The 20,600-nt window shown below is 37.2% G+C and overlaps 5 protein-coding genes across 7 annotated transcripts; 3 read left to right on the top strand and 2 right to left on the bottom strand.

The window, feature by feature from the left end:
• Positions 1-395: 395 nt before the first annotated feature.
• LOC135172908 (uncharacterized) lies at positions 396-5,600 on the top strand. Its single transcript, XM_064139416.1, has 2 exons — positions 396-4,205; positions 4,324-5,600. Exons 1-2 carry the CDS (start codon positions 602-604, stop codon positions 4,980-4,982), a joined length of 4,263 nt encoding a protein of 1,420 aa, XP_063995486.1. The 5' UTR covers positions 396-601; the 3' UTR covers positions 4,983-5,600.
• On the top strand, positions 5,431-8,077 carry LOC135173045 (protein lifeguard 4-like). Of its 2 annotated transcripts, none has more exons than XM_064139633.1 (6): positions 5,431-5,598; positions 6,204-6,346; positions 6,425-6,533; positions 6,637-6,742; positions 6,941-7,092; positions 7,208-8,077. In XM_064139633.1, exons 2-6 carry the CDS (start codon positions 6,211-6,213, stop codon positions 7,455-7,457), a joined length of 753 nt encoding a protein of 250 aa, XP_063995703.1. In that variant the 5' UTR covers positions 5,431-5,598; positions 6,204-6,210; the 3' UTR covers positions 7,458-8,077. The 2 variants fall into 2 exon arrangements, with proteins under 2 accessions (XP_063995703.1, XP_063995711.1); XM_064139641.1 differs by lacking the exon at positions 5,431-5,598 and adding an exon at positions 5,674-5,694 and having other exon boundaries at positions 7,208-7,903.
• On the bottom strand, positions 7,898-9,802 carry LOC135173089 (large ribosomal subunit protein uL24). The gene is made up of 4 exons (XM_064139721.1): positions 9,649-9,802; positions 9,135-9,315; positions 8,568-8,708; positions 7,898-8,091 (listed from the first exon to the last, which is right to left on the bottom strand). Exons 2-4 carry the CDS (start codon positions 9,300-9,302, stop codon positions 7,954-7,956), a joined length of 447 nt encoding a protein of 148 aa, XP_063995791.1. The 5' UTR covers positions 9,303-9,315; positions 9,649-9,802; the 3' UTR covers positions 7,898-7,953.
• A 243-nt stretch (positions 9,803-10,045) lies between these two features.
• Positions 10,046-13,857, top strand: LOC135172985 (uncharacterized). 2 transcript variants are annotated; one of them, XM_064139562.1, is made up of 4 exons: positions 10,046-10,227; positions 11,046-11,438; positions 12,311-12,585; positions 12,796-13,857. In XM_064139562.1, exons 2-4 carry the CDS (start codon positions 11,356-11,358, stop codon positions 13,392-13,394), a joined length of 957 nt encoding a protein of 318 aa, XP_063995632.1. In that variant the 5' UTR covers positions 10,046-10,227; positions 11,046-11,355; the 3' UTR covers positions 13,395-13,857. The 2 variants fall into 2 exon arrangements, with proteins under 2 accessions (XP_063995632.1, XP_063995639.1); XM_064139569.1 differs by lacking the exon at positions 10,046-10,227 and adding an exon at positions 10,331-10,494.
• Positions 13,858-14,261: 404 nt separating this feature from the next.
• On the bottom strand, positions 14,262-20,503 carry LOC135173080 (pupal cuticle protein C1B-like). Its single transcript, XM_064139709.1, has 2 exons — positions 15,269-20,503; positions 14,262-14,865 (listed from the first exon to the last, which is right to left on the bottom strand). Exons 1-2 carry the CDS (start codon positions 15,275-15,277, stop codon positions 14,350-14,352), a joined length of 525 nt encoding a protein of 174 aa, XP_063995779.1. The 5' UTR covers positions 15,278-20,503; the 3' UTR covers positions 14,262-14,349.
• Positions 20,504-20,600: the final 97 nt, after the last annotated feature.

The following is a 20,600-nucleotide window of genomic DNA, read 5'->3' as shown; positions in this document are numbered from 1 at the left end:
TCCGTTATTTTCCAGTTTTATGAGGCCAAGCTCCACTATTCATTTCGCAGTAATGATGATATCGTGTTAAACTTATTGTCGACGACTATGGAATTTTATTTAAGATGTTTGAGCTGCTATTTTGAAGAAGAAAGAGTTATAAGATAGAGGGAAAATGTCGCAATAAATAAAAACGGCATTTCGCAAATTATGAGTACATCACTGCAAAGTTTGTTGTTAAATTTTTTTATTGAGTCTAGTTCCATGACCCCCCGCACGAATTCAAAATGCCCGCCGCGCTCGCGGCGCCATCTTGCGTGAGGCTTCCAAAGGTCGCTATCAAAATAAAAAAAAACATGCAGTCGACCTGACTGCTTGTACTCTCTCCCACTCTGCATGATTCCTATTGACATTTACGTCCCCCACCACTGAAATTTAGTAAACTACTCATCAATGGGCCTTTGTGCGTGCAAAAGAAGAGATGTTCCTGAACACGTGTTGCCAGTTGTGTATAATTCTCCAAAATATCCTGCAAATACAATCGATAATCCCCTCGTGAACTTGCACCAGTGAGAGTGAATTTAATAACTAAATCATCAAATGATAATTGAAACGTGTCAAGATGTATTGTGGACCAGAGCCTGGAAGTGTAAAATGCGAGATAACCTGGACGAAAGTCAAAAACACCATACCCCGGCGAATGGAGGGTGACTCCCTGATTCATCTCTTGACTGCAAAAAAAAAATTAAAGAGACGAACAAAATTGCTGAACTATCACTTGCGAAAGCATGTGAATAACACAATTTCCTATGCTAACTATATTAAAGCAAAAACAGCGATTCTGAGAAGTTTGTCGGAGGACGAAGAGACGAGTGATTCTGATGTAACTGATGATTTATCAAAACGTCATGGTGGGGCCCGCAATTCAAAGAATGCTGCCCTTCGAAGCCTCATAGAGGAGATGATACTGGAGTCTCCGGGTTCAGCTGATGAATTCGAACCGAAGAGAAAATGTGGGGAACACACGGGACGGAGAAAAAGGGATGGATTGAGGGATAATCCTAAGAGACGGAAAAATTCAGAAACCACTGCATCAGAGTCTGAATGGGAAAAAGCTCCAGTCGCTGTTGTGAACAGATCCAGGGGAAGACCCAGAAAATATCCCTTAGCTACGAAAACTCCAGTAAGGAGAGCAGGTCGTAAGTCATTGAGGTCAAGTATGATTAGAGGGAATTGTCAAGATGTTGAAGGATCGAGAGATTCTAATGTCGGTAATGAATCAGTAATATCATACGATGAATCCTCCACGAGAGATTCCGAGTCAAGGAGAATTGTTGGAGAGAGAAATTTAGATGTTGAGGAGGAATCAGGGGACTTGGATTCGTCGAGTGTAATTAGAATGAAGCTTCCAGATAAATTACGTAGAAGAAAATCGAAGTCGAGGACAGTTAATGGTGAGAAAGAATCGGATGTTGATGATGAATCAGACCAATCAGACTCCTCAATGTTGACAGAGGGAGATAAACCTGAAGCCGTTGAATATTCAACGAGATCCAAGGTTATAGCTAAGAAAAGACGTTCGATTGTTGATGAGTTAGAGACACCAAGGTCTTCGACTTTAAATCAAGGAAATAAATTTGTAGATGTTGATTCCCTCAGGCGAAAGTTAATGTCGAGAAAAATTACTGATCGGTCAGAAAACTGGAAGTCTTCATCTCCAGTTAAAAGAGGGACATCCCAAGATGATCAGTGTTCTACGCGGGTGCTAAGATCGAGGACAATTAGTTTGGAGGAAAACACAAATCTTGATACATCGGGGGCATTAAAATCTCCAGCTCCAATGACAACAAATAAATCCCCCGTTAAATCTCTCAGGAAAACCTCGACATTGAGGTCTCTCAAAGAAAATAATTTGGCTGTTCAGGATACATCCAACAAATTTGAATGCTCAACTGCAACTGAAAAACGGAAATCCCAAAATTCTAAGTCTTTTGAGAAATCCGTAAAGTCCCGAGCTATTTCGGACAAAAGAGATTCAAATGGTTTTCATGAATCAATTGAAGAAATAGTAACACCTCAGCAGAGAACTGATACTGTTCCAATCATAGCAACGAATACAACAGCAATCAAGAATTTCAATTCCTCTAATGACGTGAACAGTCACATTTTCGAAAAAATATCAAGAATGATTTCCAACGGTGTTGACCCTCATCTAGCAACTGATGCCAGTAAAATATACTCAACCGATGGTTCGACGAATGGACAGGAGACACCCGGAGGTTACAGCACTGATGCCGAATTTCGAACCCCCCAAACATCAGACTGCGATATAAGTGATGAAGAGGAGAAAAAAAATCAGACATTCGAGAATTCCATGGCGAATAGTCCAGAATTTCCTTCAAACGTCTCTGGAGAGAACTCAATGGATAATAACGACATGTTTGAAGAAGAAAAAGTAATTTTCCACTCTCAGTTGAGCATTGTTGACTCGTCTAGTTACATTGACAGCCAAAATGATCACACTGAGCGCAGACACTCTCCAAAGTCTCCAGTAAAAAATTCACTCATTTGTCAGAATGATTCTTTACAAGATAAGAAGGTTGCTGATGATTTGGGGATGAATGGAGTCCCTGATATGTCCAACGTGGAAGACTCAAAATTGGGCATATTGAACAACGAGAGGGAGGACCGTGTTTCTGTTGGAACAGATTCAATTGTCGTCACATTCACTCAAGAATTTGATGCGAAAGAGGAGAAAGCAACCGAAAACCTTGAAGAATATGTGGAAAATGCTGTGAAAGCCTACGATGAGAGATTCGTTGCCACAGCGAGTCCTCCCACTAATCAAAGAAAAAATTCATTCAAAGAATTCAGAGCCTCAGGAAACGTCGTCGAAAAAATAAATGAATCGAATAATTCAGTTTCGAAAGGCACAGATAAATCCACTGGAAAGGCATCGATTCCTTCAAGATCAGTTAAGAAGATTGTCACGAGTCCTAAAACTCCTGAAGACGTGAAGAGGAACCTGATAGCTGTATTGGACAACGTTTCAGACGAGTCGTCACTCGGAAATGTTGAAAATACGGAGGACAATTCAAATGTCCTTCAGAATAAAGTCAACACCCCTGACGCGCCAACGTCAAGTGTAGATGGGGATGCGTCTCGACCTGGGGATGAATTCCCAGTGGCTCCAGCTGATTCTGGGATCGATGAGGAGTCCCAGAACAGCTCCCCCCAAGAATATCGAAATTTCGGAGAAGAGAAACTCAAATCTGAGAAAAACACTGGAGGCTGTTCTGCATCGAAGAAGAGGGAAAAGAAAATAGTCCAAGACGCTGAAGAAAGTAAAACTCAGAAGAAAGCTGAAGTCTCTCCATCGAAGAAAATCGCGAATTTGAAGATCACCTGCACAGAAGTCGTAAAGTCTAAATATCTTATAATAAAGAATCGAGAGAACGGAAATGGGAATAACCGGTCTTCTGGGGGAAGTCCAACAGCTGGAAAGAAGGTCGTGTCTAGATCAACGGGGCCGAAATCGCCAGGTTCAGCCCAACAATCTCTGCATGAGTCTGATGATGAGGTCAGAGTTCGGTACGGAGAAACCTCAGATGAAGATCTCTACAACAATTTTTCGTCCTTTGGTTATCAGGTGAACAGTTATAGCATTAATGGAAATGATAACGAGGCTTCAGACTCGGCATTTCCTTGTCGTTCTCAGGAAGATGAGGAATGGGAAAGAGCGAGAAGGGAGAAACGAAGGTCTCTGGCGGTTGCTACTGAATCCGAATCGTTAAAATATGTTTTGAATCATCTCCCTGCTCAGGGGAATCAAATGGTTGGTGGCTGTGAGGAGAAAGAGAATGCTCTCGAGGCGGAATTGTTGGTGCGGAAGCAGTTGGAGTCTGAGACCGGACTGGAAAATGAAGGGGAAGAGGGTGCAGTCCGCTCGAGACCCACCAACATCCTTGAGTTTATTGAAGGAACACATATGGTTCCCCTGGAGGCGGTTCCATCCTTCACTCTAGGGGACATTGGAGAAGATGATGATATTTATCTTATGGAAATTCCCAAGTCCGTATTGCAACGGAATTTGGTGGGCCAGAGGTTGCGGCTGGGGGAGAAGAAGATTGTTTTTGGCGAAGGTCGATACCAGATTCAAAGAAAAGAGGCCGCGGCAATGTCTTGTATTCTACATCGCGGGGACAAGAGAAATCGGTATAAAACAGGTATGTAGCCACTTCTTAAGTTGATAATGTTTGAGAGGTGATACAATTAATGAATTTGTTTTAATAAATATCTCACTTGTGACAGCTTGAATTCAATTATGACATCTTTCATTTCTAGGAATCATCGAACCCGTGGATCACATCATCGTTAGGCAGCAATTCAAGGATGATATCATGACGACACCTAAGATTGAAGTAGAACCAGGGATGTCCGTGCCATTCCCCAAGAACATCAAGTCTCGAAATCCGTTAGTCCTCGGAGATCAGACATCGACCAGTAATCTACTGGAGTCAACGAGGATAGAACATGAGGAGGGCGAAGTCCGAGGAGAACAAGTCTCCAATAGTCACCGGAAAAAACGACGTGCCAGTGCAACATCAGATGAATCAGAGAGAATCAGCAGTGGTGAAAAATGTAAAAGGCCTCGAGTTCTCATCGCAGCACACGAAGAGGACGCAATCGAAGATCAGGAGCATTCACATGATGAGTCAAACATTGCGAATCGACGGAATATCAAGGATAAAAAGGAGTCCAAGAGGCTCAGGAAATTATTCTGTGAACAGGAGTCCTTGATTGATATTCCGAATGATTCATGCGTGGAAGACAAGACAAAAAAGCGAAGAAAGAGATTGTCAGAAAGCTCTTATAAATGTGAAGATCTTCCCACTGTAACGCATGAGGAAATTATGTCAGAATCGGAAAACAAGGGGAATAACGACGAAGCTCAAATTTCGAAAAGGAGTTTCTATGCCCAAATGATGGAAGATTCTGACTAATTGTTGCTCTAATTTTCCTACTTATAGGAAACTTTTTGTTTTTTCTTTCATTAAAGAGAAGAAAAAAAGTTGTAAATACTATTAAATATGATCAGAGATAATGTGAGAAGGAATTCACCTAAATATTTTTGCAATGGCCTCATTTCCAACTTGGAACCTGTATAATTCATGTTCCATTTACAGATATTCAACATAATAATAAACATTAAATGTCATTAAAAGTTTACGTTTTTGAACCCTCATGACCGCCTCCTGAATATTATTTTCTCTCCGAAGCAATTGGAAACATCGTATGACTACGTTCACGACATTTCCAATTCGAATTCTCCCGCCGATTAGAGGTTACCCCTTCTCTCGAATCTGAAATCGTTGTTTATTTTTCTGGGACAATCACGAGGAAAAAAAATTGGTTGTCTCCGTGATCGCATACGGAATATAATAAGTCAGTTGACGTAGTGGTATTCTGAACATTTATCGTCGCCTGAAAACTTTACCCAACCTGTAAAGGAAGAAGAAAACACGAAAAGGTTGAGTGACAACCGACATACGGTGCATTTGTTTAGTTCATTGGATTGGATATAATAATTAGAGTTCTACGGAAATTACCGAAGACAAGGTTTGTAAATTGTTAATTCTTATGGAATGTGGCTTTCAGTGGCAAAGATCTGCATTTAGCACTGAAATTTCACCAATGACACTCCGAAGTCCTAAGGTAACCTTCTGAGTTGAGTTTTCTGTACTAAAATTTTTCAAATTATTGAGAATATTTAACGTGAGACACTACATTCTATTTATCACAAGGTAGAATGTTTATCGGGACGAATTTTTTAATGACAATTTTTCTCTTAAAGGAATTATTTTTGCCAAACACTGACGTGTCGTTGTTCCTGTCTGTTTACGATAAAGCGATAATGGCGGAAATTATTTAAAATGTGATAAAAGATGTGACTCATAATCACGTTTGCCGTTTAGTGAAAAAATAAATAGGCATTGCTCAAAGATTAAATAGTCTTTAGGTACAATTGTCAGGTTTTGATATCTAAACTATTGTACACCACGATTTCAGACATTACGTTGTACAACTAATTTGATTTCAGTAAAATAAAAAAATGAAATGGATATACGACACGTGCGAAATTAATAAAATGGATATCCAATTAAAATTTATTATTAGGAGATTGAAATGTCACGTTGCACTTGTCATTACTAATTCAATTACAGGTAAATAATGACTAACGTGCCGTTACTGTTGGCCCAAGAGGACGTGGAAAATGGAGGAAAATCAGAGGACTCATCCAGCAATATAGAAAATGATTTTGCATATCGCAATAATGTACACAATGCGCACATCAAAATCCGCATGGGTGAATATCCCAATTAAAGTTGAATTATTACGAGCATCAGATAATTTTCCCAATAAACATTTTAATTAATTGTTCCAGCATTTCTGCGGAAGGTGTATGGGCTCATCTCTATCCAGCTGCTGCTCACAGTAGTTATATCAGCTGTTTTTATTTTATGCGAGCCCATTAAACTTACCGTTCAGCGAAAGTAATTTTCGTTTATTCATTATTACACCTCATGATGCATGTAAAAATTATTCTCCAATCATAATGAATGTATTATTACCGTGCTTTGAAATTTTACTCAACAGCTCATGGATGGTGGGAATATCGTTCATTGGAACCATGGCAATCCTGATTGCCCTTCATTTCAAGAGAAGAGACCATCCGACTAATTTAATTCTGCTCGGTGCATTTGTAAGTCCACTCATTTGAGTGAAATTATTCATGAAATGATAAAATATACCAGGAAGTTACTTTTTATCTATCTTGTAAACCAATGGAGGGCTATTCACTGACATTTTCAAAGAAATGTCCATTCGGGTCCCTCAATTATGATTTACCAACTTCCAATCAGATGATTTATTCTTCTTTCAAATAATATATTTTTTATAGACGGTCGTACTGTCCTACTCTGTGGGAACCGTCGTCACCCTCTTCGACGTCACTGTAGTCCTCGAAGCAATGTTTATAACAATGGCTATCGTTTTTGGATTGACTGTCTACACTTTCCAGTCGAAACGAGATTTCTCATTCTTGGGATTTGGGTAATACAACAGTTTCAATTTTTCTGGTTCATATATTCTGATACTGCTCTAGTCTGGTTCAATCGAACTTGAGGGAGTAACCTTAGAAGACTCAATATTTTTATTTTTTTTCTAGACTCTTTGCTGGGCTTTTTGCTCTTCTAGTCGGCGGAATAATTCAACTATTCCTCCAAAGTCCAGTCATGGAGCTAGCAATGAGTATTGGTGGAGCTCTCCTTTTCTCCGTATTCATTATTTATGACACCCACATGCTGATGCATGTCCTCTCCCCAGAGGAGTACATCATTGCTGCGATCAACATCTATCTCGATATCATTAATTTATTTTTACATATTCTACAACTGTTAGCTGCGGCCAAACGATAAGTTTGTCGATACTGAGATGGATGTAAATAATATTCAATTAAAAAAAAACAATTTATTTCCTTTCATGCACAAATTGCGTGTGACTATTTTTGCGTAAGATATCGTTATATGAGAAAATTGAATAATATTGATTATCAACGGACTGATGTGGCTGAACAAATTTCAAAAGGATAGGGCTTTTTATAATTGATGCTTTGGAGAGATACGATGGAGAAGTGGAGGAGAGCAGAGTTTGGCTTGTTTGCAAAAAAAGTGAATTTTATCTTCGGGAAACAATTTTTTTTTGTTTCTATACATTTAAGGATTTAAAACGAGCATAATTAACATGATTTTATTCTATTTTTAAAACCCTTATGAAAAAAAAAAAACAATTTTTTAATCAAATTATTGTTATGATTGGACAAATAGCAGGGGAAGAAAGAAGAAATAAACTAAATCAATGAAAATTTTATGGTTTTTTTATTAATGCGCATACGTAGGAGAAGAACACTCAGATTTATGATGTTTCCATAGCAGATGTGGTCTCCTCGGTGTACTTTCCTTTGTCCTTACCGAGAGCAGCAGCACGTCCCTTGCTTCGCCTATCGATAATTTTCTTACGATCCTTATCCATTTTCAATTTGACGATTACAGTCTGAAAAAACAACGGACCCGATCAATTTATCGACTGAGCTGAGATTGAAATGAACAATCGATTATTAAAGTTATAAAGTCAGTGCCAATCGCTCTACATTAATCGGCATCGATTCAATTAATTTAATTAATCAACAGGAAAACCCTGATGACCGTTCATCAATTGAGCGAAACTCCGATTTTACGTGAATGGTTTAGATCATCATGTGAGTGAAACTGTTAATCTATGAATTCAGTTCCGCTAAAAATAGAACAAGATAATTTCATTGGAGCCTTGGATTTTTTATTGTATACGTGTATTGGAAATTGAACTTAAGAGTTGATACATCCCCAATTTCCACCTACTAAAGTTTAAAACTTTTCTGAGGAGTCAATAACACATGCAATTCCTTTTCCCTCTGCTCAGATGTGCAAATGTCAACTGAGTGTGATAACGAAGAATCCTTGTAACACTCTAATTATCTATAGAATAAATACCTTTGAGGGGTCGATGCCCACATATACACTAGTGCTATTAGCTTTTTCTCTCTGGATTCTCTCGATGTAGATGACGAATTTTTTCCTGTACACCTGAATAACTTTGCCAATCTGCTGACCTTTATAGTGGCCTCTTACAACCTTTAAGCGAACAGAAAAAAAAGAATTAGTCGTCAATCCTTGAAATCGCAGCTGCATGAGCGAATAGTCTTATATTTTATAATAAAATCAGTGCCGATTGCTCTGCAGTATTCGACAGCCAATTCAGCAGATCAACAACTCCCCAAGAAAACCTTGAGGGTACCTCTCTGCTGGTTGACATTTGTCGAATCGTCAGTGAATGGTTTAGATCATCATTTTGAAGATATGGTGATAGATGAATTCTTCAACTGGAGTGTGCGATTTTTTTTATTGAACATGGAATATCTATAGCAAGGCTTATTGCTGCTGTAAAGTAAATATTCCCGATTTCGATACTGGATGTTGTTCATCGAATTGCGAACAATTATCACTCCATTGAAGAACTCCTCTTATGGCATTATCATTATTATTGAAATAGTCACTCACTTGCACTTCGTCGTCCTTGCGGATTGGCATGGAACGGACATTGTATTTTTGTCGCAATTCCTTGGACAGGGGTGCGGACATGAGACGACGTCTGATGTGCGATGGTGCTGTGAAGTGGCGTTTGCGATTTTTCCTTCTTGAGGAGGTTACGAGCTTGTTTAACTTCATGTTGTCTTCACTCCTGATGAGAAAAAAAAATTCTATTATTACAAGTGTAAAAATTGTTCCCTTGTTATTTCAACGATTGTCAGTAACAGTCACGGTTGGCTGATTTAGCAAAAACTTTTTATTGTTTATAACACATGACATGAGTATATCAGAGGCTATGTCGGCGCTGAGATCTCATATGGGCCTTTATACACTGGCAAACGAATATAATTTCATAATGCCGAGAACAAAAATATTATATGGAATCGGACGACCGTGAATAGTACTTTCATTAGAAATGTTCAAAAAACATTCATTTACGGTTTATTATCAAGATTTATTCGGATTATTTTTCACCGTAACTCACCTACGATGGGAGGTTAACGCACGAAAAACCGGAAGAGATATTCAGCGCCGGAAAAATGGAGTACGTTGAAATTATAATTATACCGCGCATGCGCGAAAATATGTTATCCATGGACGATACAAAATGGTTGGAACGCAGCTGAAGAGGTAGACACCAGATGGAGTCGCCTATTGTCATCTTTAGGATGAATTTTGTTTGTTTTTGTCGAAAGTTCATTTCTATCACTCAAAAACTCATTTGTTGACCTTCATCATGTTCATTACATGGCGATCCTGATTTCAGGGCAAAAAAATCGTTTTTTTGTAGATATTGATCTCAAACTGCATTACCATTATGGATTTTTCCACTTATTTTCTTATGCTGTTGAAGGTCTAGGTAGAGTTATCAACTTCATGATCATTTCCACTATTAATTCCTACCACAAATTCGTATTCACACAAATTCTATTCCGAAACTCCATAAGTATACAGCTCTGCATTACTGCACAGCTGTTTTATATAAAATCCAAATTTTCTACAAACAATAGTGAATATTATGGGGAATTGTGCAGAGAGTTCAACGATGTGCAGAAAAAGCAGGGTAAATTGGAAGTTTCCATTAATGTTTTATTAACAACGCTCTTTGTTACTCGCTCGGACAATTGCTACGACGCATGGATGAGGTGTTAGTGTTGTCAAACAGTAACCTTTTCGGGGCGTTACTACGATTATAAGAATTATTTTGAAATAACTGAGAGTCTCGCAATGCATCTGACGTAATGTTCTTGGAGCTGTTTTTATTGCACCAAAATGTTGAGAATTTATTGGACTTCTTTTTTAATAATGGGAGGACAAATTGGCATAAACAGTGAGCATTTAATTAAACAATTTTAGAATGATCCTGACAAATGGAGAATATGTATATGTATACATTGATCTGCTCCATTGATCTCACTAACCGAATTGTCAAACTTTTCGGTAGGAGATATCTTCTTAAAAATTTGTTATATGTCAAGGAATAATTGGAACTGCTTCACCTTTCAGCGATTTGGTCAGAACTTTTATGGTAGATAACCAATTTTTTCCTTATAAATTATGAAAGAATGGAGGTTTTCAATGCTTAGCATAATAATTTAAATTTTTCATAACAAAATCCACAATTTTTCGAGGGAAGAACATACTATCGAATGTAGAGTCAAAAAGTTATTATCTCCTTGACCTCCCTTTGAGTTGAATTCCTTCGGATCAACTGAAATCATAAGGAAAGTCTGAGTCACTTATTTTTCTTGTTTTTTTTCAACCTGACGACGTTCTATTCCTGGAGAAAAATAAACATCTCTAGCGTCAACATTTGTCCCACTTTTGCATCTTTTGTTCGACGCACAATTTAATCCATAATCGATTCTTCTATTGTTGCAGATAAGTAGAATGGTGCATGTGATGTCGAACTCCTAGAACCTTCTTCATTACACAAATAAAGTACAATTATATACTCCGAATTAATTAAAACTAACAGCATATTTAAATAACTTCAATGAGTACAACAATTAACCCGAACAAACTCACGTGCACCTCATAAATAATTCTAATTCGAAAGAGAAGAACCAATTAATTGTAAAAAGTAGAAAAGAGAGAAACTTAAGAACACAGAGTGTCAATTAAAAACTTTCGTACTATTCCAACTAAAAGACATAAGCCACATAAAAGTGAAGATTTAATACACTTGACAATGGGTTCGTCGAGGCCGCCAGACCGTTCGCTTGGCAGTGGAATATCCTTTCCGCAGTGGATGAGAGGAAAAGTTGATAGTCGGTGAGTACCTTTTATCTAATCAATAAATCCACAATGAAACTTATCGCCTGGAAAATGAGAAAATTCCTCGCAAGTCGGATCATGGGGTCTCCATTTTTAAAGTTCAAGATTTTAAGTTTACATCAATAGAATAGACAACTATATAAAATTGTATTCAATCCACAGCTTCCTATTGCTGATTATTCCTTTACTGGCCAATCACGCGGAATGTCATTGGAAAATTCCGCATAACAATTCGACCGATTAATTATTTTCACCATCGCAATTATAATTTCTTAAAAAAGGACCCTTTTCAAATCATTGTTTCTTGAAAATTTTTAATTAATTTTCCTTCCTTATATCTAATGATTCCCCGTATCATTTTAAAATACGCGCCATGAATCATTGGCATTGCTTTTTCATTCAGCTGTTTGATGACGGAATTAACTCTCGGTACTGTCCGCAGTTGTTTCGGAAAAATGCGCAAATAGATTGCAGGAAATAATAGTGCACTACTGACTTATCACTTCATAACTGAATGAATAATTTTTTTCGTCTATTTTTATGACGAGGAAGTACTCAGCGCTGTTGGTAAATATTGAGTTTTGTGTTTCGCGTGTTTTGATTTGTGTCGAGCAATATTTTTTGTTCGTCGTTCTATAAATGACTCTGGCGGTCTCGCCAACAAATTGAGGACGATAGTAGACAGTTGCATGTTAATTAGTTGAATTCAGTAGACGTGAAGGAAGGGTTAATCAGCGACGTGAGGAGTTTTTGACCCCGTAGAACAACCCGAAGTTGTTTTTTTTTGTGCCTAACCGGTGATTTGTTATTTTATTTTGTTTTGTTATTTTTTTTTCTGTTGGGGATTATGAACATTTATTTTTCTGCAGATTCGATTTTGACCAGAGCACCTTCAGTCCTCCCTCTCACGACGACAGTTTTTTCTGCATCAGATACCCAAAATCTGCTAGTTCTACACAACAACAGGAGGGTTTTCGGCCGTTCAATGAAGTTCTCAATGAGTCGAAACCTGTGAATGATAGCAGTAGTCAATATGATCAATCATTAGTATCGAGTGGTGCCAGTAAAATATCGAACATCAAAGAGATTGATTTTAGCAAGCACCCACTGCCGTGTCAGCCGTACGTCCCAGCCGGAAATAAAGGTAATTATTCATTTATCGCCACAATGTCTCCTCCTGTACAAGATGTTCCGGACTTAAAAAGTAACGACAAGGCGGTGCACCAGTAAGAAAAATCTCCAAAGTACTTGTCCATGCCTGGGTGTGGTTAATACCAGGGTGGTATTAATCTCAATTTGCAAAATTGATCTTGTACGACGGAAATAACTCTTTTATCTTTTTTCCTCAATCTAGAGCGCACCGGAAACGGCCATCAGTTTCCTCAGAAATCCCCTCAAACAAAGTCTCAAGGGACAGACGATGGATTTCACGGTGAGCCAGCGTTGTGTGGCAAGTCGATCGTCAACGTGGCCACTCGTATGATGTTGGGAACACTTAATAAAAAATCAGAGAGTCAAATGGACTCCAAAATGGAAAAAAATGAAGTGATGATTCGTAAAGGCAGCCAATCATTGCCAGTGACACCAATATCATCGCCAACGTCCACTCCAGAGGGATCACCTAAAGGCCGTAGACGAGGCCACAGCAATCGCTATTTCACGGGATCGTTCATACCGGATCGTGAAAAATATCAGGGTGGATGGTTATTGGGTAGTATACTGAGTCAATCGAGGGAAACAATTGGGAATAAAATTGATGAGGAGGATGAAGTTGCTGAGGTGGTACCGCCTAAGACGTTAAACAGAAAAAAATCCATTTCCTCACAGAATCTATCGTACTTGGGTAAAGAGGAGATAACTCCCAAGGCTAGTATAATGCAAGCCACTGTTACGTTCCAAGCTAAACCCTCGGAACTGCGGGAAATGAATTTTTGGTCTCCAACGTCAATGTAATTTTTTTATTTTTAAATTAATTTCTTCACTTACTTTTTTCTTCTTCGACTGTGAACCGGAATCTGTCAATTTTTAATACCACATTGAATTTTTTTTATTTTTACTAAAGTCAGCCCCAATCAATTGACAAATTGCACGCTTGCGATGCTTTTTGACTAATTCACAATGTTTCTTTCTTTATTATTATCGTGGATGTAATTGCTAAAATTTATTTTTCTCGATTTAATTTAGTCGATAGTAAAATGATGGGCGATGGCACCTGATGTATGTATAGAGAGGCAACGAATTCTCTGGTTTGAAAGGACTATCAAGCTAGTCTGAAGAGACTCAGTCATGGGTACAACAGTATGAGAGTAATTATGAATGATTATTTTGATCGATTTTACAGCCGGAAAATGTTTTATGTGATTTTTTTGAGGTATTGTTCACATTTGAAAATCTAAATAAAAAAAACTAACAACTATTTTGAGTGAATTTTTATCCCATTCAAACAGACGGAGTTGATGGTGAGGTTTAAAGATTTGCAATAGCAGGCGTTTCCCGGCGATACGAGACTTTTCGAATGAAGTCATTTGATTATATAGAGAGAATGGCAACAATGTTGGTGAGCCAAATTGTAAAAGCTTTTATTTCTGCATTTTTTCTATCTGAAGGTGAAGTTATGAACCACATGAGAGCCACAAAATGTAAAAATTTTCCGTATCTTCGAGTCTTGCTGGTTCTACTATTTCCATTCTACAGCAGAATTGATCGAACGGTTTTAGGAACTTTCTACTTGTCACTCCAAATGAAAGATGGTTTGGTTCTGTTACAGTGAACTGAATAAACTTTCACTTTAAGTTTATGCACACAACAGTTTTAGCGAGTTTATTTATACATTCAATATTTACATACAAAATAGAATTGTAACATTAAATACAATCGGATGTATGAGTCTTCGAGAGTCTAGGGGAATTTACCAGGCGTAAGAGTATCCAAGCCCGGAGAATGTAGCGTGGGCAACCACGGGTGCGGCAGCTACTGGTGCTGATGCAGCATAGTGGACGGGAGCGGCTGCGACAGCTGCTGCTGGCGCAGCATAGTGGACGGGAGCGGCGGCGACAGCTGCTGCTGGAGCAGCATAGTGAATGGGCGCTGGAGCAGCGTGGAGGACTGGTGCTGGGGCTGCATAGTGCAGCTGAGCTGGGGCAGCATGGACAACTGGAGCAGGAGCGGCGTAGTGGAGGTGGGCTGGAGCCGCGTAGCTCAGAGTCTGGTAAACACCTGGATTGCTCACACGAACGTCTGACTTGCTGGTGCTAGAGAAGGGAGTGTCCACGGTTTTTGAGTAGGTTGAGATCTGCTGGAGGTTTCCAGGACTTCTGAGAATGTTTGATGACTGCGAGGAGATACTGGGCTCCTGCAAATTGTAACTGAGTGGAGCGAAGCCAGCCCTGGCGACGGCTACCAAGCAGGTGAGAACGATGAAGAACTGAAAAAATGTTCTGGATTATCAATCTGCGTCGACGGGTCAGTTGATGATCAATATTTCGTGGAAGTTTAGAAGATTGTTCTTCTATTTAAGTTCTTTAAATTTATTTCTATGTATCCCATTAAACTTTTTAAGAGTACTTCCCCGATTTTACTGGACAGTAAATATCTAGTGATTCTTTCTATTGCAAATTCGGTTCAATCGGTAGACAATTAATAAAAATTCCAATTATAACTTGAATTGATATCGAAATATTGGTCAAGCCAGCTCTTGACGTTTAAATATTTTTCTCAACCGCTTCCCTATTGAATCAATAGAGCCCCATAGAACTAATATTCTCATTTCAATCAATTCTCCCTCACCCCCGCAACAACAATCTCTAGAAATTTCTCTTACAAATTACCTTATTCATGGTTGATTTATTTGCTGAACCCCTTCGATGTGTCGTCGGAATGAACGAAATTGGAATGATGTCCTGGACTCCAGCGAATCCCCTATATATACTCCTTCAAGAGGTAGGCGATTGTCCGAAAAAAATGCCAACGAACGAGGGGAAAGAAGCACAAACGTTAATGATTACATTGTGGTACTTGTAATCCCCCTCGAGAAACTGACGAATTCGTTGGTCAGCCGGTCACCTTGACGTAATAAGACAACCGGTATCAACCCCCAATGGACCTTCATCACATGCAAGATTTACTCAACGCTGAAGAAATTTATTTGGGTTACGGCTTCGGCTTTCAAAAGTTGTTACGATTTTGTATGGTGGGTAAAGGAGATGGGGGGAAAAGGCGTGGTTCAGTGGTTTCGTAACGTGACTTTTTTTTTGCTAAGGCGGATCCCCCTTCAATTATGCTCGCGACTTTATGTAGGTCAGTTTTATCTCTTTGACGGTCTCGGAATTCTACTGACATATGGGATCACTTTGTTGACGGATTTCATTTAGATCTCACGATTGATTTGTTCGTTTGCTACTATTACATCCGAACACAATACTCACTGACGGTATTTATTTCTAATTAAAAAGAAATCACTTTTTGCTTCAGAGACTGATACCAAAGTCAAAGGGTCTTTGAATCTCTCAATGTCTTCCAAATAATTTAGACTCAATTCAAATTCAATTTGTGCCACAGTTTATTGGAATAATTATGTGGGGAAAATAGTTATTCATCAATTTATTAATATATGCATTGATTCACTTCACTTTATTATCTTCCTCCTTCAGTGATGCGTACAATTATCGATTCGTCATTAATTATGATAACTTCGACTGGAGTAAGTGAATTGCAGATAATTCAAACGTTAAGTGACTCAAACGTTATCTAAAGGCACAGATAATTTCAATCGAGTTCTTTTTTAATTAGGTATGCATGTTTAAGCTATTTGCAAATTAGCAAATACTGCCCAGATATAGTTTTTAATTTCTAAGCACAGTTTGTTCATATATTCACGCACCTCCTGGTGTAGGGGAAAAACCTAGGGTTGTTACCAAGAGCATGTGAAAATTATACACATGACTGTATTCTATGCACACCTGCAATATGATCTAGATGATTTACTGGACCGTATCGCTTCCGGATGTATGATAGAAAAGACAATAGAAAAACGAAGCATCATTAAAGAATGTATTTGCAGGTGAATAGACACCTGCTTCGCGTGAGATTTTCCACTAACGTTCACAAAGTAATTTATCTCTCACGACTAAATAATAATTCATTTTTTTCATTAAAACATGACAGTACGGTCATTTTATCATAGTGTTGTATTCCGTGATTTTTATTCTGTTTGTGGGCAGTCGGTTCATTGCATTTTACTGGAACGCTCTCTACGGGATTCCCCCGAGGGTTGCAAAATAAGATTTATGCGACAAAGATGATTGGGAATAAAATGCCAATTAGAGGAATTTTTTGCCAAGCCCAATACAATTTTTTATTCAATAAATTTAAACCATATTGTAATATCATAGCCGAAAATTCTATTCAATTTCCATTGCACTTTCATTGGAAAGTTCATTACATTTCTTCGTGAAATAATCTCTATTAGACATTTGCGGTTTAATTGAAAAAAAATGTTCGGGAAATCTGCGGATTTTTCACAGTAACGAAAAATAATCAAGTCTAACTATCAGGTAACAAGAATTTTCTTGTAAATCCTTTGTGACTTTCTTTGAATTTTTTTCATGCGAGTGCGAATAAAGAGATAATGTAAATGATTCACCTTTCTCATTTCTTTCATTTTTTTTACTTCTGCTTCATGCATAAGCAAACTGACAATTAGTATTATTTTTCCATTTTCTCTTTTTTATATTTTTAGTAATGTTTCAAGGAGGCGAGGCTCGAGAATCCACTCGAGGGGGTCTCAGGGCCGCTCGAGCACCCGAGTCGGCTGTTGGGCTCTTGCACCAAATATAATTCGCCTCACACTCTCTCCCTCTTTACTCTCATTTTCTCACCTTTACTTCGTCGTAACGTTCCTTTTTATTTATAACCCCTCCCTTTATATTTGATTCAACAAACCAGGTCATTAACAAGGATCGCAAAAATACTCCAGATAGCGAATTTAGCTTTCATATAAAAATTCTTAATTAGTTTATTATATATTCTTTTTATTCTTTGATTCAATAAACAATTCACGTGACACTGTCAACATTATTCAGTAGCGTTATACTCTGTGGATAGAATTAAAAAATTGTTATGTCGAATTTGCACTGCATGGATGCACAAATTCAAGAGAAAATTCTAATGCACTCATCGCGGGATGCCGATAGCTATTCTAATGGTATATTTAGTAGTAATAAAGTACATTTCCATTTTTCTTTAAAAAAAACTGATTTCTCTGTGATATTTTCTTTAAACTTCTTGAGAGATTTTATTAATCTAAATGGCCAAGGAATTTACTTGAATTTTTCTTTCGTACAATCTTAATTAAATTGAAATTCGATGAAAATAAAATCCTGTGATCCTTAACGATAATTTCTGTCGTCTGTATTGAATTTTCTCTTGAACTTTTCACACATATGATTATGACGAATATGCAAGATGTTTGATTACGTAAAAAAGCAGCATAGGAGGGAGTACAATAGTTTTATCAATTTTTTAAAAACTCTTGTCTGAAGTTTCACATGTTATATAGACGATTGAAATTACTTAGAGAATATGATATAGACAAATAGATTGGTCAAAATTTCGTTGGGCGCCCTTTCATCAGCTAACCCACGCATTCAAGCTCAATATTAGTGAAGATACAGACTCAAATGACAGACGAACGATTTTTCCTCTAGCGTACTTGATTTCTAAGTATTTCCCTATCTATATTGTGTCTCATTTTCAAACCAAATAGATAGGAATGATTCTGCCTAGTATCTAGAGTTTCAACGGTTAATTTTTACTATGATGATAATTTTATAAGCACTGTATGGAGTGAGACTTCAACATTTCACATATTCAACATCGAAATCTTTGATAGAAGAATTATACTTATATAAAACGAATTAATGATTTTAATAGTCTGGTGATGAGACGTGAGACGAGTTTCCTTGAGATTTTATTGAATAATTTTCCCCTCTAAAATAAAATAACGACTTTCATTTTTTACGTGACTTCACTTCCAAAAATTTTCTGAAATTTTATGGAGACGTGATAGTAATTCTTATGCGAGTGATATGGAATGCTATTTAGGGGGAAAATGGTTATGAAATTCCAAGTAGAAGTCAGGAAAATTTATGGGTTTTCATTGGCAGTGAGACAGAATTTTTTCAGGTTGATTTAATTTTCAATGGCACATAAATATTCAAAGTCAAAAACTCGCCATTTTTGTCCTTTTCACTGGATTTTTCGAAAAAAAAATCTTGAAGTAAAGTTAAGGAAAAAAGTGACAGGCTTTTCAATTCCTCTGCGCTAGAATGAAAATGCAAATGGATTTTCAGAAATAATAAATTTTCAAAGACGAAATTTCTGGCAATTGCAGTGGAAATGTTAAGTTTTAAGTGTCCGTAGAGATAGTAATATTTTTATGAGTGCCCTTCTTGTAGGAAGAAGCGAGAGCTACATGAAGGGTCTCCATAAATATTTTGTTATCGTTCCTATATTTTTTGGTTGTAAAAACCACCTCGACCTTCACTTGAAATCGCCTCCAAACGTTTTATCACTCGACTATTAATTTTCTCTCATCTCTCTCAAGATCTACTGCTGTTAAGACTGTATGTCAGTGCTCTTATGAGTACGCATGAATATAGACACACTTGCATACATATAAACTCTCAAAAATTGTTTCCAATTTTTTTGGCACTCGTCTATAGTCTTTGCTTTCATGAGTTTGTTCAATTGATGTTTATTCATTTCTTCAATTTCTCTTGAAATGATCGACGAACATATTTTTTCGTTCAACAATTGTTCGATCACCATTTTCTTATTCAGGTGTTACAAATATTCTCCAGGATAAATATTTTTTTACAATTTGGTCTGATATTTGTCATTTACTTTATTCTCTTTCTCGTGTTTAGTTTTTTTCGCATAAAAATATTGAATTTCAAACCCACGGTGAAAAATACATTATAAATTTTTTTATTTTTTTATTTGCACTTTTGTATCGAGAACAAATATACAAGTATTTTAGCTTTCTGGGTAAACTAATTTAGAATAAATTGTTTGTGAAATAAATAAATGAAGTTTAATATCTTTGCTCGATTAAATTAATGAATTGTTTTCATACTCTAAGTGATGCTGTTGGCGATAATGAGATGACTGATTATTATTATTAGTAAATGCGAGACAAGTACATCATTCGTTCAATCACGTCAGCGATAAGTCAGAATAAGAAGATAGATATGTGTGCTTGTTGCCTTGACATTATAGAAATCTTTTATTCCGCTTATCAATAGATACGTGATATGACTATTCAATATTTAATACTATATGACAAATTATACTTAGATGTAGACTAGACCATGGAGAATTTCACTCGAACGTTCTAGAAAGTATTTTCTATGCGCAACAGGCATCGCAAATTCACCAAGAAATGTGATCAATTCAGTAGCGAAGGGATTGAGTTAAGTCAATTTCTATCGAATATCAATGTTTGGAGAATGTCCCGGGATATGAGAGGACCTGCAAAATTTTCATAAGATTCTTTATTACTGGTTCAACTTTATTGTATAAAAATGCCCGCACTCATAAAAACACACAGATAACTCTAGACATTTCTGTTGGAAATCCTATGATTTTTTTATTCTTCCATTTCTCTTACCAGAGACGAATGGAATTTCATATTTCTGTCGCCACGCAGTCTTCAAATACAGTAAAGAAAAAACATGAAGAGAGTGGATTAAAAAAATATTTTTATCGATATTTTTTCAGATCTGCTGCATTAGTTTTTTCTTTCAAATTTTATTTCATCTCTGGTCGTCCGAAAATTTTGCAGTTCTCTGTGAAATTTTGCACTTCTCTTATCAGTGTCACTTAGCTACAGAATTAATGGAACGCATTTGTGAAATAATGAACATCCACATGAATGATACTTAGGCACCAGCACCTACCGCATTGATATATAATTACATTAAAATAAAATATCATGTGGGGCACGACATTTGGGCCCAATAGTGAGGTAAAGAAATTTCATAGCACAGTTAGTAAAAATATAAAACATCTTTCGATTAATCACCTCAATAATTCTCTCCGTCAGTGACAGGTACAAAATAATGATAACATGAAAAATTAATTATTGGCACAGCAATATCA

Source organism: Diachasmimorpha longicaudata, chromosome 1 (genome assembly GCF_034640455.1).
Source record: "Diachasmimorpha longicaudata isolate KC_UGA_2023 chromosome 1, iyDiaLong2, whole genome shotgun sequence".
Lineage (NCBI taxonomy): Eukaryota > Metazoa > Arthropoda > Insecta > Hymenoptera > Braconidae > Diachasmimorpha > Diachasmimorpha longicaudata.
Note: the sequence above shows the minus strand (reverse complement) of the source record. Positions and strands in the feature narration are given on the sequence as shown.

What these genes read in the sequence shown, in the direction of transcription:
- LOC135173089 (XM_064139721.1), bottom strand. Translation starts at nt 9,302, where the DNA reads ATGAAGTTAAACAAGCTCGTAACCTCCTCAAGAAGGAAAAATCGCAAA. An exon ending in GCAAGGACGACGAAGTGCAA is followed by an intron (nt 8,709 to 9,134) that starts GTGAGTGACTAT and finishes GTTCGCTTAAAG; the next exon opens with GTTGTAAGAGGCCACTATAA. An exon ending in TGGGCATCGACCCCTCAAAG is followed by an intron (nt 8,092 to 8,567) that starts GTATTTATTCTA and finishes TTGTTTTTTCAG; the next exon opens with ACTGTAATCGTCAAATTGAA.
- LOC135172908 (XM_064139416.1), top strand. Translation starts at nt 602, where the DNA reads ATGTATTGTGGACCAGAGCCTGGAAGTGTAAAATGCGAGATAACCTGG. An exon ending in GAGAAATCGGTATAAAACAG is followed by an intron (nt 4,206 to 4,323) that starts GTATGTAGCCAC and finishes TTTCATTTCTAG; the next exon opens with GAATCATCGAACCCGTGGAT.
- LOC135173045 (XM_064139633.1), top strand. Translation starts at nt 6,211, where the DNA reads ATGACTAACGTGCCGTTACTGTTGGCCCAAGAGGACGTGGAAAATGGA. An exon ending in AAACTTACCGTTCAGCGAAA is followed by an intron (nt 6,534 to 6,636) that starts GTAATTTTCGTT and finishes TTTACTCAACAG; the next exon opens with CTCATGGATGGTGGGAATAT. An exon ending in TTCTCATTCTTGGGATTTGG is followed by an intron (nt 7,093 to 7,207) that starts GTAATACAACAG and finishes TTTTTTTTCTAG; the next exon opens with ACTCTTTGCTGGGCTTTTTG.
- LOC135172985 (XM_064139562.1), top strand. Translation starts at nt 11,356, where the DNA reads ATGGGTTCGTCGAGGCCGCCAGACCGTTCGCTTGGCAGTGGAATATCC. An exon ending in AGAGGAAAAGTTGATAGTCG is followed by an intron (nt 11,439 to 12,310) that starts GTGAGTACCTTT and finishes ATTTTTCTGCAG; the next exon opens with ATTCGATTTTGACCAGAGCA. An exon ending in CGTCCCAGCCGGAAATAAAG is followed by an intron (nt 12,586 to 12,795) that starts GTAATTATTCAT and finishes TCCTCAATCTAG; the next exon opens with AGCGCACCGGAAACGGCCAT.